The sequence below is a fragment of the Anomaloglossus baeobatrachus genome, chromosome 2, assembly GCF_048569485.1.
Source record: "Anomaloglossus baeobatrachus isolate aAnoBae1 chromosome 2, aAnoBae1.hap1, whole genome shotgun sequence".
Lineage (NCBI taxonomy): Eukaryota > Metazoa > Chordata > Amphibia > Anura > Aromobatidae > Anomaloglossus > Anomaloglossus baeobatrachus.
Genome location: NC_134354.1, coordinates 566,035,752 through 566,048,806, shown reverse-complemented (window position 1 = coordinate 566,048,806; position 13,055 = coordinate 566,035,752). Strand labels below are relative to the sequence as shown.

The 13,055-nt window shown below is 42.9% G+C and overlaps 1 protein-coding gene across 4 annotated transcripts in view; it reads right to left on the bottom strand.

Moving 5' to 3' along the window:
* Nucleotides 1-13,055, bottom strand: part of DOCK9 (dedicator of cytokinesis 9) — a 426,004-nt gene that overhangs the window by 10,330 nt on the left and 402,619 nt on the right. For 3 of the 4 annotated variants that reach the window (XM_075336720.1, XM_075336718.1, XM_075336719.1), the window contains 6 exons: nt 11,947-12,060; nt 9,097-9,243; nt 8,117-8,327; nt 6,683-6,873; nt 5,521-5,621; nt 3,894-4,032 (listed from right to left, as the gene is read on the bottom strand). In XM_075336720.1, coding sequence (XP_075192835.1) covers nt 3,894-4,032; nt 5,521-5,621; nt 6,683-6,873; nt 8,117-8,327; nt 9,097-9,243; nt 11,947-12,060 — 903 coding nt within the window. Of the gene's footprint in view, nt 1-3,893; nt 4,033-5,520; nt 5,622-6,682; nt 6,874-8,116; nt 8,328-9,096; nt 9,244-10,313; nt 10,350-10,728; nt 10,735-11,946; nt 12,061-13,055 lie in introns of all 4 variants that reach the window. The other variant, XM_075336721.1, reaches the window with a different exon arrangement.

Below are 13,055 nucleotides of genomic sequence, written 5' to 3'. Positions count from 1 at the left end.
AATTGGGACCGGCCCGCGCCCCGAAAGGACCGAAACCTCGACTGCCCTCTCCTCTGTTGGGAGAGGTTCTGCTTGGGTTGTGGCGCAGCCGCTTCAATTTTCGCTTGACCTGCTGATATAGCTTGTAGCGCCCATACGGCTGCGAATGCTGGGGCAAAAGAAGCGCCGATAGCTTCATAGATGGATTTCATCCAGAGCTCCATCTGCCTGTCAGTGGCATCTTTAAGCGAGGCCCCATCTTCCACTGCAAGTATGGATCTAGCCGCCAGTCTGGAGATTGGAGGATCCACTTTGGGACATTGAATCCAACCTTTAACCACTTCCGGGGGAAAAGGATAACGTGTATCCTTAAGGCGCTTAGAGAAACGCTTATCCGGACAAGCATGGTGATTCTGGATTGCCTCTCTGAAATCAGAGTGGTCTAGAAACATACTCTGTGTACGCTTGGGGAACCTGAAGCGAAATTTCTCCTGCTGAGAATCTGACTCCTCCGCCGGAGGGGCTGAGGGAAGAATATCCAGCAACTGATGAATGGATGCAATAAGATCATTCACTATGGCGTCCCCGTCTGGAGAATTAAGATTGAGAGCGCTCCCAGGATCAGAATCCTGATCAGCTGTCTCCGCATCATCAACCAGAGAATCCCCCCGCTGAGACCCTAAACAATATGATGTCGAGGGAAATTCTAAGTGGGCCCGCTTAGACGATCTGGGGCTAGGTTCTAAGTCCGAACCCTCCGTCTGGTAGGTATGAGATACCCCGTGAGGACATTGTTGGTCCAACTGAGGGGGGTCAGGGACCAATGATTCAACAGAGTCCCTTTGCTGAGATACCGGTCTGGACTGCAAGGCTTCTAGTATCTTAGCCATAGTCTCAGAGAGTTGATCCTTAAAGGCTGCAAACTCAGTCCCCGTCACCTGGACACTGTCAATAGGTGGCTCCCCCTGGGGCCCTCTTAGCAGAGGATCCGGCTGAGGAAGTGTCACAGGGGTCGAACACTGTACACAATGAGGGTCAGTGGAACCTGCCGGTAGCTGGGTCTTACATGCGGCGCAGGCAACATAATAAGCCTGTGTTTTGGCACCCCTGCCTTTTGTGGGCGCCATGCTATAGTTTTCCCTGAGTAACACAATAGGGTATATAGCCAGAAAGAACTGTGCTCATACAGTGTAAATTATATACAGTACACAAATAATGTACCGATACAATACAGCACCATGGGGCTAGCACCACATGTGCTGCTTACCAGCCGCCTAAGCGGTTGTGAGGCCACCAGAGACCGTGTCTGGGTCTCCCATGAATATGTCCCTCTCTGCAGCGTCGGTGGAGCTGACAGGAATGGCTGCGGCGTCCTGACGAGCTGAGGAAGCTGTGGGCGTGGCCTGGAAAGAGCGCGAAACGGGCGCTCACACTGTGCACGGTGAGGGGAGTGGAGCATGTAAATCATACTCCAGCCCTCATTGCTGCTCGCTCCGTGCAGCGTCCCGCCCTTCCCCTGCCTGTCAGGGCTGAGGGCGGGAGAGAAAAAGGGAAACTAGGCCGCAATGAAGCCGGGGACCGTAGTAATAAACGCGGCCGCCGTAAAAGCGCGGTCGCGTGAAAGTCCCCGGCGAACTACAAGTCCCAGCCGCGCCGCAGTGTCCCGTGGCAACGGCGGTCAGTGCGGTAGCCCTTACATATAAACACACTCAGCGACGCTGAGTGTGTAATGGCACATATAGACCCGGTCAGCGCCGCGGTCCCCGGTGCACTAGCACACCCAGCAAAGCTGAGGTGATGCCGTGCGCGGTCCCCATAGGGATACAGAGTACCTTTAAGATGCAGGGCCATGTCCCTGAACGGTATCGGCTCCTATCCATCAGGCTCCACAGGAGTTGTGGATGAAGCCCGGTCTCAGTGCCTGGAGACCGATAAGATCCCACTTCACCCAGAGCCCTAAGGGGGATGGGGAAGGAAAACAGCATGTGGGCTCCAGCCTCCGTACCCGCAATGGATACCTCAACCTTAACAACACCGCCGACAAAAGTGGGGTGAGAAGGGAGCATGCTGGGGGCCCTATATGGGCCCACTTTTCTTCCATCCGACCTAGTCAGCAGCTGCTGCTGACTAATCTGTGGAGCTGTGCTTGCATGTCTGCCTCCTTCGCACAAAGCAAAAAACTGAGGAGCCCGTGGGAGCACGGGGGGTGTATAGGCAGAAGGGGAGGGGCTTAACACTTTTGAGTGTAATACTTTGTGCTGCCTCCGGAGGCATAGCCTATACACCCAATTGTCTGGGTCTCCCAATAGAGCGAAAAAGAAATTACATTTAAGTATTTGGACGTTTTCTATGGTAAGCATGAAGGTAGGTGTTAGGTCTGCGACTAGATTTAGCACAATTTAAGACCTGTTTATGCTAGGAAAAGCTTGAATTATAACGTAGTCGCACATTATGGGACAGGTCTGAATTAATCAAGACAAATTTAATTGTAATCTAATATGGAAACAAACCTAGAAGTTACGTGGCTTATGCTTCTGCATTCTTGGGTCCTCCAACTTTGGACTTAATTTGTGACAATAACAGACAACTAAAAAATTTCCCTTTTTCATATGAATGATCAAACAGTGAACTGGTTTGAAAGTATTGGGTACTTAATGTGCAATGCAGGTCTTTGTCCATAAGAGCTGATCTGTGTGGTAACTACCCGTCACATCACGCACCTACAGACTATGTAGAAGCGAATGTGTAAAAAAAAACCCCCCAAAAAACAGAAACTCAGCAATGGAACTGGAATTCAATTGTGTTGATCTTACCCATAAACATGGGTGAACTCTAATTTTACTTTAATAAATGCGGAAACAATTTGTGGTTGAGATATAAAGTATAAAATAATAAATGCCTCAAAAGTACAAGTAATACGGGTTCTCCTGCTGCCTTCCTCATGTACAATAGCTGCTGGTGGAGGTACATCCTACAATTAAAAACAACTTTGCAACGCGCAGTGTTTTTCAATTGGTGGAAGCTAACAGACCGGTCGGGCCACATGCTCCAACATCAGCAACCAATCGGAGCACAGGAAAGCTGCTGCAGTCTGTGAGGAAGGGTGTACCAACAAGTATAAGAGGAGAAACTGTAATACTGGGCTACAAAATTATGTCAATAACACATTTGTTAAAATAAAATGGACATCCTCTTTAAGGCTGATGGATACTTATTTTCTCTTTACTCATTTAAAGCAGGTGAGTGAGAAAATGTGTAATCAGTCTTCAGATTTTGTCCTTACCGATGGTTCGAATACCAATAGAACGAAGGGAAATAAACATTTTCAGATGTCCATTATCACATATGTGTCTGTGTTTTTAATGGCTGGGTGGTCTAAGAGGTAAAGTTTCTCCTTGTGAGGAGTGTCAAGTTGGTATAGAGACACTTCCAGGCCATGCGATGGTCCTCTGGGAATTTAATATGTAGATAGCCTCATCAGAGTGGAAGAAGAATAGGTGCCATTAGATATTCTGTCCTCTTCCTCTCTAAAGAGGCTATTTGCACATTACATGGCCAGAACAATTACACATTAAAGTCTATGCTGCTATTCCCATGTCATAGTTTTTTCCCAGACCGTGAGTCTGCAAAAAATATCAAGGAGACATGTCTGTTTTTGATATAAGTCATGGATCAAAATCATCCATACAAGTTCATGGGTCTATGAAAATCACAGACACCACACGGGTCCCATAAGTGTACAATCGGTGTGCTCTCGGAGAGTGACATAGTGGATGAGAGAAGCTTCGCAATTTTATTTTATTCATGTGCACTATTGATTTAGGAAAAAAATTAACTAACGGTTAAGCTAAGGCATATATTAAAGCACAAGCTGTTGAGAATACATGGGGAGAAAGCAGGAGAGATACACATACCTGCTCATGCATTATTTCAGACAGTTCTTTCACCATCTCTCTGTAGTTCGCCTTCATTTCTTCCTGATATTCAAACTGATTTTCTTTTATAAGCCTTTCATTCACACACAAGGCCTGGCCGCATGCTTCAACAAATTGCCTATGAAAAGATACAAAGCATCGTCTGAAAACCTCAATCTGGACATGATGTCCACAATTCACCGTTACAAAGGAGCTTTAGAAGATGACAGAAGGATGTAAGACGCTCTGCACATCTGTGTTCTGCAATTCTGCTTCTCCTTTCCACTCTAGGAACAGAGAAAGCGATTTCATGCAGAGGACGGATCAGTTACATAACAGAGCCGCTGGCGATAAGGACATGGTGGTGGCCATCATTTCTCATGATAATTTCTGGTACTACCATAATGAGAACCAGACAGACCTCATTACAGTCACGAATGTTTTTTTGTAATGGATCTCTTACTGGCATGAATTCCATTTTTTGGTTTCTAAAACAGAGCAAAGAAACAGGAGGGCAAAATGCAGGTATGAACAGAACCTATATGCTTAACCCCTTCAGGACGGGGCCAATTTCCATGTTTTTTCCTCCCCTTCTTCCCAGAGCCATAGTTTTTTTTATTTTTCTGTTCACATAGACATATGAAGACTTGCTTTTTGTGTTACTATCACATCACGGGTACGCCGATGGGAGAAGAAAATGGTGTGCCCCATTGCCTGCTCTGGATAAATCGTAGTGTCAGAGTATAACGAGATTTAAAAGGTTAGCAATTGTGGGTGGAAGTCCACACCACTCGCAACTGTTAGCGGCAGGTCCTGGAGGTAACACACAGCTAGTACCTGCCGGGTATGGGGTGAGCTTACCCTGTGAATCTGCTCCATACACCTGCTTCCAACATGCACCGTACATGTATGATGGAAGTCGTGAAGTGGTTAAAGGGGCTCTCTAGCAATAGAGAAAAGTAACTAGAGGAAATATTGATGTTTCAAAATATATTAAATAATCAAATAAGCCTTTTGTTTATGAAGGTAATTATCATAAAATTAACAATGCCTTATTACACTGACATAAACCTGTACTAGAATATTAGGAAAGGTGCCTCTGAGTATGTGCAGTAAAGAGCTTCACAGATGTGACCTGGAGAGAAACCATACCACGTACTGTCTTTAAGACCTTCCTACTGCACATGCTCACAGGCACCTGACATATTAACATTCTAGGACCGGTTTCTGTCATTGTAACAAGGCGGCAGAGAAGCCCTAAAGAGCCAATACACCCTAGATTGCCACTTCGCTGTCTCTTGACTCCCTCGTACACATGAGGGTTCGGCTCGGCTGTGAGCTCATCTGTTCTCTGATGAGAGCAGTCATTTGTTATTGTTCTCTCTCCAGACATCATCTGTTTGGGGGAGAGCTGTGAGGCCCGCATATATACAAGATGGAGACTTTAGACTTAATGGGAAACCTTTTTGGGAAAAACTGGAGATCATTTTTTTTCATGATCACATTAATTAACAAATAAAAAAACACAAACATGGAAACCATGCTCTTCTCCGAACTAATCATCCAGAATGATATTACAGGAGTGATGCAGTGGATTACTTTACAGTATTCATAACTGACATATTACCTGAAAACCTCTTTCAGCTGTTTAATCTTGTTGTCTGCATATTTCTTTGTGTTTGTATCATCTAAAAAGGCTCTTGCATAAGCTAAGGGACCAGCATTGACCTGTAGAGATACATAGAAATGAAAACTACTCACACAAGTCAGAGGTAACAATATACATAGATACATGACATTACGGACACCGCCATCTACAACATTATATAATGTCCCAACGTATTGATGTGTTCACCCTTAACATTCGTTCCGCCATCCAGTAATTACAATGTATGTTAAATTTAGTTTTTTTGTTTAAAGAAAATAGGAGCCTATAGTTGACTGCTGACCAATGGATGGCATCTGCCCAATATACCGTATGTTTTTTCCCTGTTTGTTAAAGTTCTCATGCCATAGTTGCTGGAAAAAGTATACAGAGAAGTTAAGTAAGAACACTGTAGGGCTCATTCATACATTTGTGGAAATCGGTCCGCTCACAGCCTGCAATGCACGGGCTGGCCGTACGTCTCCCTACCCAAACTCAGCAAACTTGTATGTGGCTGCCCAGGTCAGGTTAGGAGACCTGCAGCCAGTCCATGCATTGCAGGCTGTACAAGGACAGATTTTCATGGTCGTTTGAACGAGCCCTAACGTATCAATTAGCTCTATCCATGGGCAGAAAATATGGGGCAAACTATCATCATATTCTATTTATACCTGGGTCATACAATCAAGATATTATTTTGAAAGAAAAAAAAATGCATTCGATTTGGTAGTATGTTTTCAGCAAAGTGATGATAGTATTTCAAGTCATTCTTTGGATAAATTATATGTCTCAAGAATGACAAAAGTATATTAGGAGTGATACCTTTATAGGCTAACCAGAAAAATCATATTAGCAAGCTTTCAGAGCACAAAGGCTCCTTTGCCTGAAGAAGGAGCCTGTGTGCTCTGAAAGCTTGCTAATATAATTTTTCTGGTTAGCCTATAGAGGTATCACTCCTAATATACTTTTGTCATTCTTGGGACATAGTATTTCAATTGATTTTTCTGGCTAACACGGTACCACAATATTACCCTGTATTGCACATCCAAAGAATGACCAAATAGTATTACATATATAATATGCTGCACTATGGCTTTAGATTCTCCACCTTAAATACAGTATAAGGAGGCATACCACAACTCACCTGCACACTAACACTACCCTGTAGTTTCAACTGTAACTTAATCATGTCTACTTCTGTAGATGAGCAGAGCTGGCGGAGTTCAGCAACTTTCTTGCTCATCTCATCAATGGCAACTTCTATGGGGTTGAGATCTGTGTGTTGTTGATACATTACTGGGATCCGTTTTTTGACATACGGGAAGCAATGTAAGGCTGTAAAGAGAAACGCAGACAGAGATGCAACAATTATTAAAAGGGTTTTCTGTTTCTTTAAAATCGATGGCTTGTTCTGAACGCTTCCCAATATACAATAGGAGAGAGGTGACACAAACAGGACAGTTGTGGCCCATTTAATCAATTCTGGACCACCAACAGAATTTATAAGAACAGGCAGTCCACACTTTACTCTGCATTGACACTCTAAAACGTCAGTGCAGAGTAAGCAGCTATGGGAGCAGAGAGTTGGCTATCAGACACAGCTGAACTACCCATAAAGAAGAGAGATGATTTGTTACCAATTCTAACGTCTTCATTGTTGTATACACTATGTATACAGATTAGAAGGAAGCACTGTCAGTGCTTCCTAAAGACCCAGTGATAATATGATCGGCTGAGTATAGGGAGGGACTGGGAGCAGGAGCTGCTGGGTCCTAGGAGACCCAATCAGCTCAGATGCATCCAGGAGCCTAAATTTCCACTGTAACTAGGTCTGATATATCAGCCTTAGTTACAAAGGAAATCAACAAGAAAAGGGATGTATTAATATGTTAAAATGCCCCCAAAGGTCTTGTAAAGGGGGGGTGGCAATTTAGAATATTTGTTGTAGTAATTCCTTGTGGTTGTTTAGAAAAAAAAAGTGAAAATAGAAAAATCTAAAGAAACTGTGAAATGTGTCTATCAGTAGAAAAAAAGGGGAAGATAAAAATGGTGAAAAAATTAAGCTTCACCCCAGAAATCACAAAAAAACCTGTCACTTTGTTTTTTTTTTGTTCAACAGCTGATACAAGTACATGTGCGATAACACACGAAAATGTGCCTGGTCAGGAAGGGGGAAAAATGGCCCTGTCCTTTACTGGTTAAGCATCTGATTGAACTGAAACCTACTGATCTAAAATTGTTGGTCTATTCTAAGAAGTGGCGAATGCCTTCTACTGTAGATAATCTTTCAAGTATGATCAAAAAGGTTCTTAGAATGGGAACTAGTAAAATAAAGTTTTGTATTGTGGAAGAAGCTGCCAAATTTCTTTACAGAATAGGATCTGACCAGCACAATATAGTAATTGTGTAATTTCACCGTATCTGGGAAGTATATCAACGTATTCCACCATATAAGCCACAGATAATTGTAGTGGATCACAGGGATATTCCACTTCTATTGAGAAAATCAGCTGGTATCCGTGTCTTTCTTATAAAGTTCTGGAGTGAAATTACCGACTCCATGCTATGTAACATTTACCTGTAAGGATTGTGCGCCGCTTCCACTGCTCCTCCACCCCACCTTGTCGCTTTCCAGAAAGGGTAAATGGCATCTCAAACACAAAACGACGGATATTATGAGTCTTCTCAAACTCTGTTTTCCTTTCTTGCAGCTCTTTGTCCTCAAAGTAAGGAGTAACATGTGTAACCTGGATGTAGGCATATTTGGAGTCCAGATCTTTTGGATTTACCTGTAAATACACAAAAGGTTTTCACATGATAAATAGGATTTTTTAAAATGGATTTCGAGTACTTCAATATTCATGACCTACAGCATTCTTAGGAGTGGTCATTAATATCAGATCACTGAGGGTTCAAACTTCCGTCACCACCATCACTGTAGTACGAGTAAATGGTGCTGCATCCATCTCTCGTCAATGGGAGACACCTGCAGTACCATTCACAATGTATAGATGGGAAACATTTATGATGCATCAGAGTCATAACCCATTCATCGGGGTGAAACATTTTCAATTGATTCTGCGTGATTAATGCTCCCAAACTCAAAACAAATTACTCACAATGAAACCTGACATGTATGACGAGGCAAAACTGAAAAGTTTTTCTTGTACAAACTGAATCAAAAAAAGTTCTTTTTTTATCTTTTTTTTGAAGATGTTTTAAGTAGTGATGGGTGAACCCAAACTGTAAAATTCGTCATCTGTGCGAGATACTTAGTATTCATTCCCAGATCCCTGGCATGGCGTTCTTAGGGAACTCTGTGTAACTATCTGGATATGGCCATCCGGATCATTAAATAAAAAATAAAGAAAAGGAACAAAGAAAATAGGGATGAGCAGGAGCGTTATACTTACCGAGTGGTAACACTACTCCTGGGGTCACTCATTACCCCATACATATTCACTGCTTCCCCCACCCACCATCCATATCGGCATCTGTAATTGGTTGCCCCTACCCTAAACCCTTCAATAATATCAAAGGCTACCCCACAAGCCTTACCTTTCCAGAATCCTGGATCATTTTCACATTTTCAGCACCAAATTTGTCAGAATATAACTTTAGCAGTCGTTGGGAAATTTCAGACAGTGGAGTAAGTTTAGGTTCTTTGTAGATGTATTCCTTCCCATCCTCTTCTTCAAAGAATCCCTGGGTCACATATTTGTGTTATTAAAACAGTTTAATAAAAACATCACATGTAGAGTTGAGCGAGTACCTAATGATTTGAGCTCGCTATACTCATAACGAGTACTGTCTAATACTCGCATATTCGTTTCGAATAGAGTATGCAATGCAAGTCAATGGGGAAAACTCGCAAAGTAACGAGTAACCTGAATGTCGCACTATTTGCTACTCGCACGAATAGTACGGCATTCGGGTTACTCATTACATTGCGAGTTTTTCCCCATTGACTTGCATTGCACATGCTATTCGGAATGAATACGCGAGTATAAGACAGTACTCCTTATGAGTATAGCGAGTGTGAATAGTTAGATACTTGCTCCACTCTAATCACACATTTACAATACACAGTGGAAAAACAGCATAAATGTAAAAAAAAATAAAAAAAAAAAATAGTTTCACACATTAAAAATAAAAAAGTGAAATGCATTCATCATGTGATTAGAATCACATGGCCATGAAGGAACAGAAATTAGGGAAAATGAAGTATTGCATAACTGAAATAGAAAGGTGGAACACACTGATGGTCATAGTTTATACACCGATCCTGGAGTTAATCCCTTGTACCTTTATTTTCAAAGCACAGGCAAAGACTCCTCAACTAGAGGGGACCCACATATTTTGTTTCACTCGTCAAAAGAAATGTAGTTTCCATAATGGAATCCATATTTTATTTGTTTTAAGCTCAAATAATCTTATTGTAATATTATCGGACTTTAAAAGGGAAGATCTTTGGTTTAGATCTGTGATCATTACATTTATGCTATTACTACTCTCCTTCATCCAGTCTTCCATTATTGGCCATTGTGGTCACGGCATGTGTCATTCACAATAGAAGCCATCTGAAACTAAAGTAAAGGATTAACCAGACCCAGAAATAAAATGACAAGTTCCCATAATGGAAGGAGGCAAACAGAACAATGTGGTGGAAGAGAATGAAATGCTGAGCTAATCATAAAACAAACCACATCAAGCCAAAACCTTTAATACAGGGTATTGCCACGGTTATGTTTACGTGGCATACAACATGACTTTACCTCCACATCTGTCTCACTGTCTGTAAACTGGTATTGCTATAAAATTATAAAAAAGGATAAACAGAAGATAATGAACATTGCATTGCTTGCTCCTGCGAACTGCACAAAGGTTTCCCCAAAACAGATCCACGAACAGTCTGGATGAGAAGCTTCCATGTAATGAAGCCGTGTGCGGTCTATGGACTTTCTGTGTTAACATCAAACAACCGGCAGACAACAGCCATATATTTCTACAGGACATGCATTAATAACAGATACATAATGTGTGACTTCCAGTTGTGCGGATGACAAGTGTACACGTCGCAGCCTGACCGTGGCACGAAATGCAAATGTTGCCAACCTTACTATAGCAAACCACACAGAAGCAGAGCTTAGACCTATGGAACATGTGTCACCCAAGCCTCATATAACTTACCGCTGCCTTGAGAGAGACAAATATAATATGAAGGAAACACAAAAGAGGCAAACGTTTACTAGTGCAATTCTAGATACATTGTACTTTGTGCTTATATTATTACCAATAAGAAGAACTCCACTCCATGCGCTTTCCTTTGCCCACGTCTCAACCCTGACAGTAGCAATGAAAGCTAGTTAAGAAAAAATACAACTTGCAGGGGTCCCGGCATCTTCTAGATTACAATAGATTGTGGAAGGATTTAAAGGACAGATTTGACATATTTGTAGTGGCCAGCATTGATCTGGTCCTCACCAGCATCATGTGACAAGAGCTCTTTCTTGCTAATTCACACAGTCGACTTTTTAGTTCTTTTCTTAATGAAAAATCTACGAAGACCTCATTCTGAGCATCATAGATTTACATTGAGAAAGTGGCTTCTGGTCTACACAGAAGAGCATTGACATGATGCAGGAGAGGATGGAAGCAGTGCTGAAAAGGGCAGAAAACAGCCACTGGTAGGTATTTCAATGCATACATTAACGATGGCTAAAGGAGCAGGATTTGCTAAGTAATCTGAAGACAGCATGCTGCAAGGGTTAACACATACAATTCAGGGATGCCCATCTTGTCAAGGTCCGATCTGTTTATTTAAACAGCAGGACCCTCATCATTGCTCGGACTACAATGTCCCACGCACGGTAGTCTGGCAAAAACCCTCCCTCTGATGGACATCTCACGGACATTGCACAATCTCTATTGAGAGCCTGGTGTGAGCAGGACAGCTCTCAGCTCTGTTACATAGCTAAATCTAAAAATTCTGATTGTCAGAGTGGCTGCACCCAGTAATCTAAGTGATACTTTGTTGAAATCAGGGTCTCTGTCCCTACATCATGCTTCTCTCAGTTGAGGTAGCAGAAACCTGCTGACAGATTCTCTAACTGTCCAGAAAAATGTGAACCACCATGCAGCTACAACTAGGGCAGGTCAATAAAATGCTCTCAGTGATGCCAGTACAAATGGATCAAGTAAGTGGAGAAGTAGCTTACTTTTTGGGTATAGATAAACATTCCCTAATTAAATAAATAGCAGGAGTTGTACTGTTCTCTCACTTTTACATCCTAAAGTTTATTTTTCCCAGAAATTAATCAGGTACTTTGGAACATGAGAAGGATTTTGGGTGGAGGTTTTCTTAATGGCAAAGACTTTCACAAACTATGTAATTTCAGGTAATCTTACTTGTCCAAAGAAGGCCACTCTAAAGTAGGTTCCTAGGAGCCTCTTGCCCGTGTGCATCACCTCTGTAACCTTGCTGTAAGCGCGATGTAGTGTGTCATACAAATGAGCAAGTCTCTAGAAAATCAAGAAAAAGAAACATTTCAGTTCTGTAGTAAAAAAACCATACCGCTACAACCCTAAAGTCGAGCTTCTATTAGCCGTGGTAATTTGCTGCCCTCCTAAATATTGCATTGACTTCCATTACAAATCTAAGCAATCCAGAGCCATTGTGACATACATGTGCAAGGTACACAGCGTGATATTAAGCAATACTGTAACTAGGAAGAATTATTTAGCCATTATGTTGATAATATAGCCTGGAATTTGTAAGACATCGGGTCAGCCAAGTATTTCTACTATGAGGCAGAATATACTGTATTTTCTGACATCCACTCACTGTATAGAAGGGCAATGTTAAAATAGTATACGTATAAAACAATAAGGAAAGAAGTATAAGGCTATGTGCCCACGTTGCGTGTTTACATGCAGTTACGTTGCGATCTGCACTGCAGCGTAACTGCATGCGTCCTGCGTCCCCTGCACAATCTACGGAGATTGTGCAGGAGCCGTGCCCACGTGGCGTATTAGAACGCAGCGATTCGGCTGCTGCCCGAAGCGCGTGTTCTAAGAAGTGACATGTCACTTCTTCTGTGCGGTTTGCATGCTGTCTATAGGGAGAGGCAGCATGCAGAGCGCACATTCTCTGCAGGCACCATGCGCTTCAGAACGCAGCTGTTCAGCTGCGCTCTGAAGCGCACCTTTTAGCTGCGGTGAAGAGCGCACACGTGGGCACATAGCCTAAGCAGTGTGTTTGTATGCTTTGTAGTAGTCCAGGGGTGGGGAACCTCCGGCCCGCGGGCCGTATGCGGCCCGCCATGACCTTTTCTGCGGCCCCCGGGCACATTGCACAGTCCACAGAGCTCGGGAGGCAGCAGCGTCTTGCTTGCTGCTGGCCCTTTAAACCCTGTATGGCTTACGTCCTCATGCTAGCGTGAGGACGTACTTTGTGGGTGGAGTTAGCGCTCAACTCGCTCTTTTTCCACAGAAGAGAAGCTACTACCTCAGCGTCC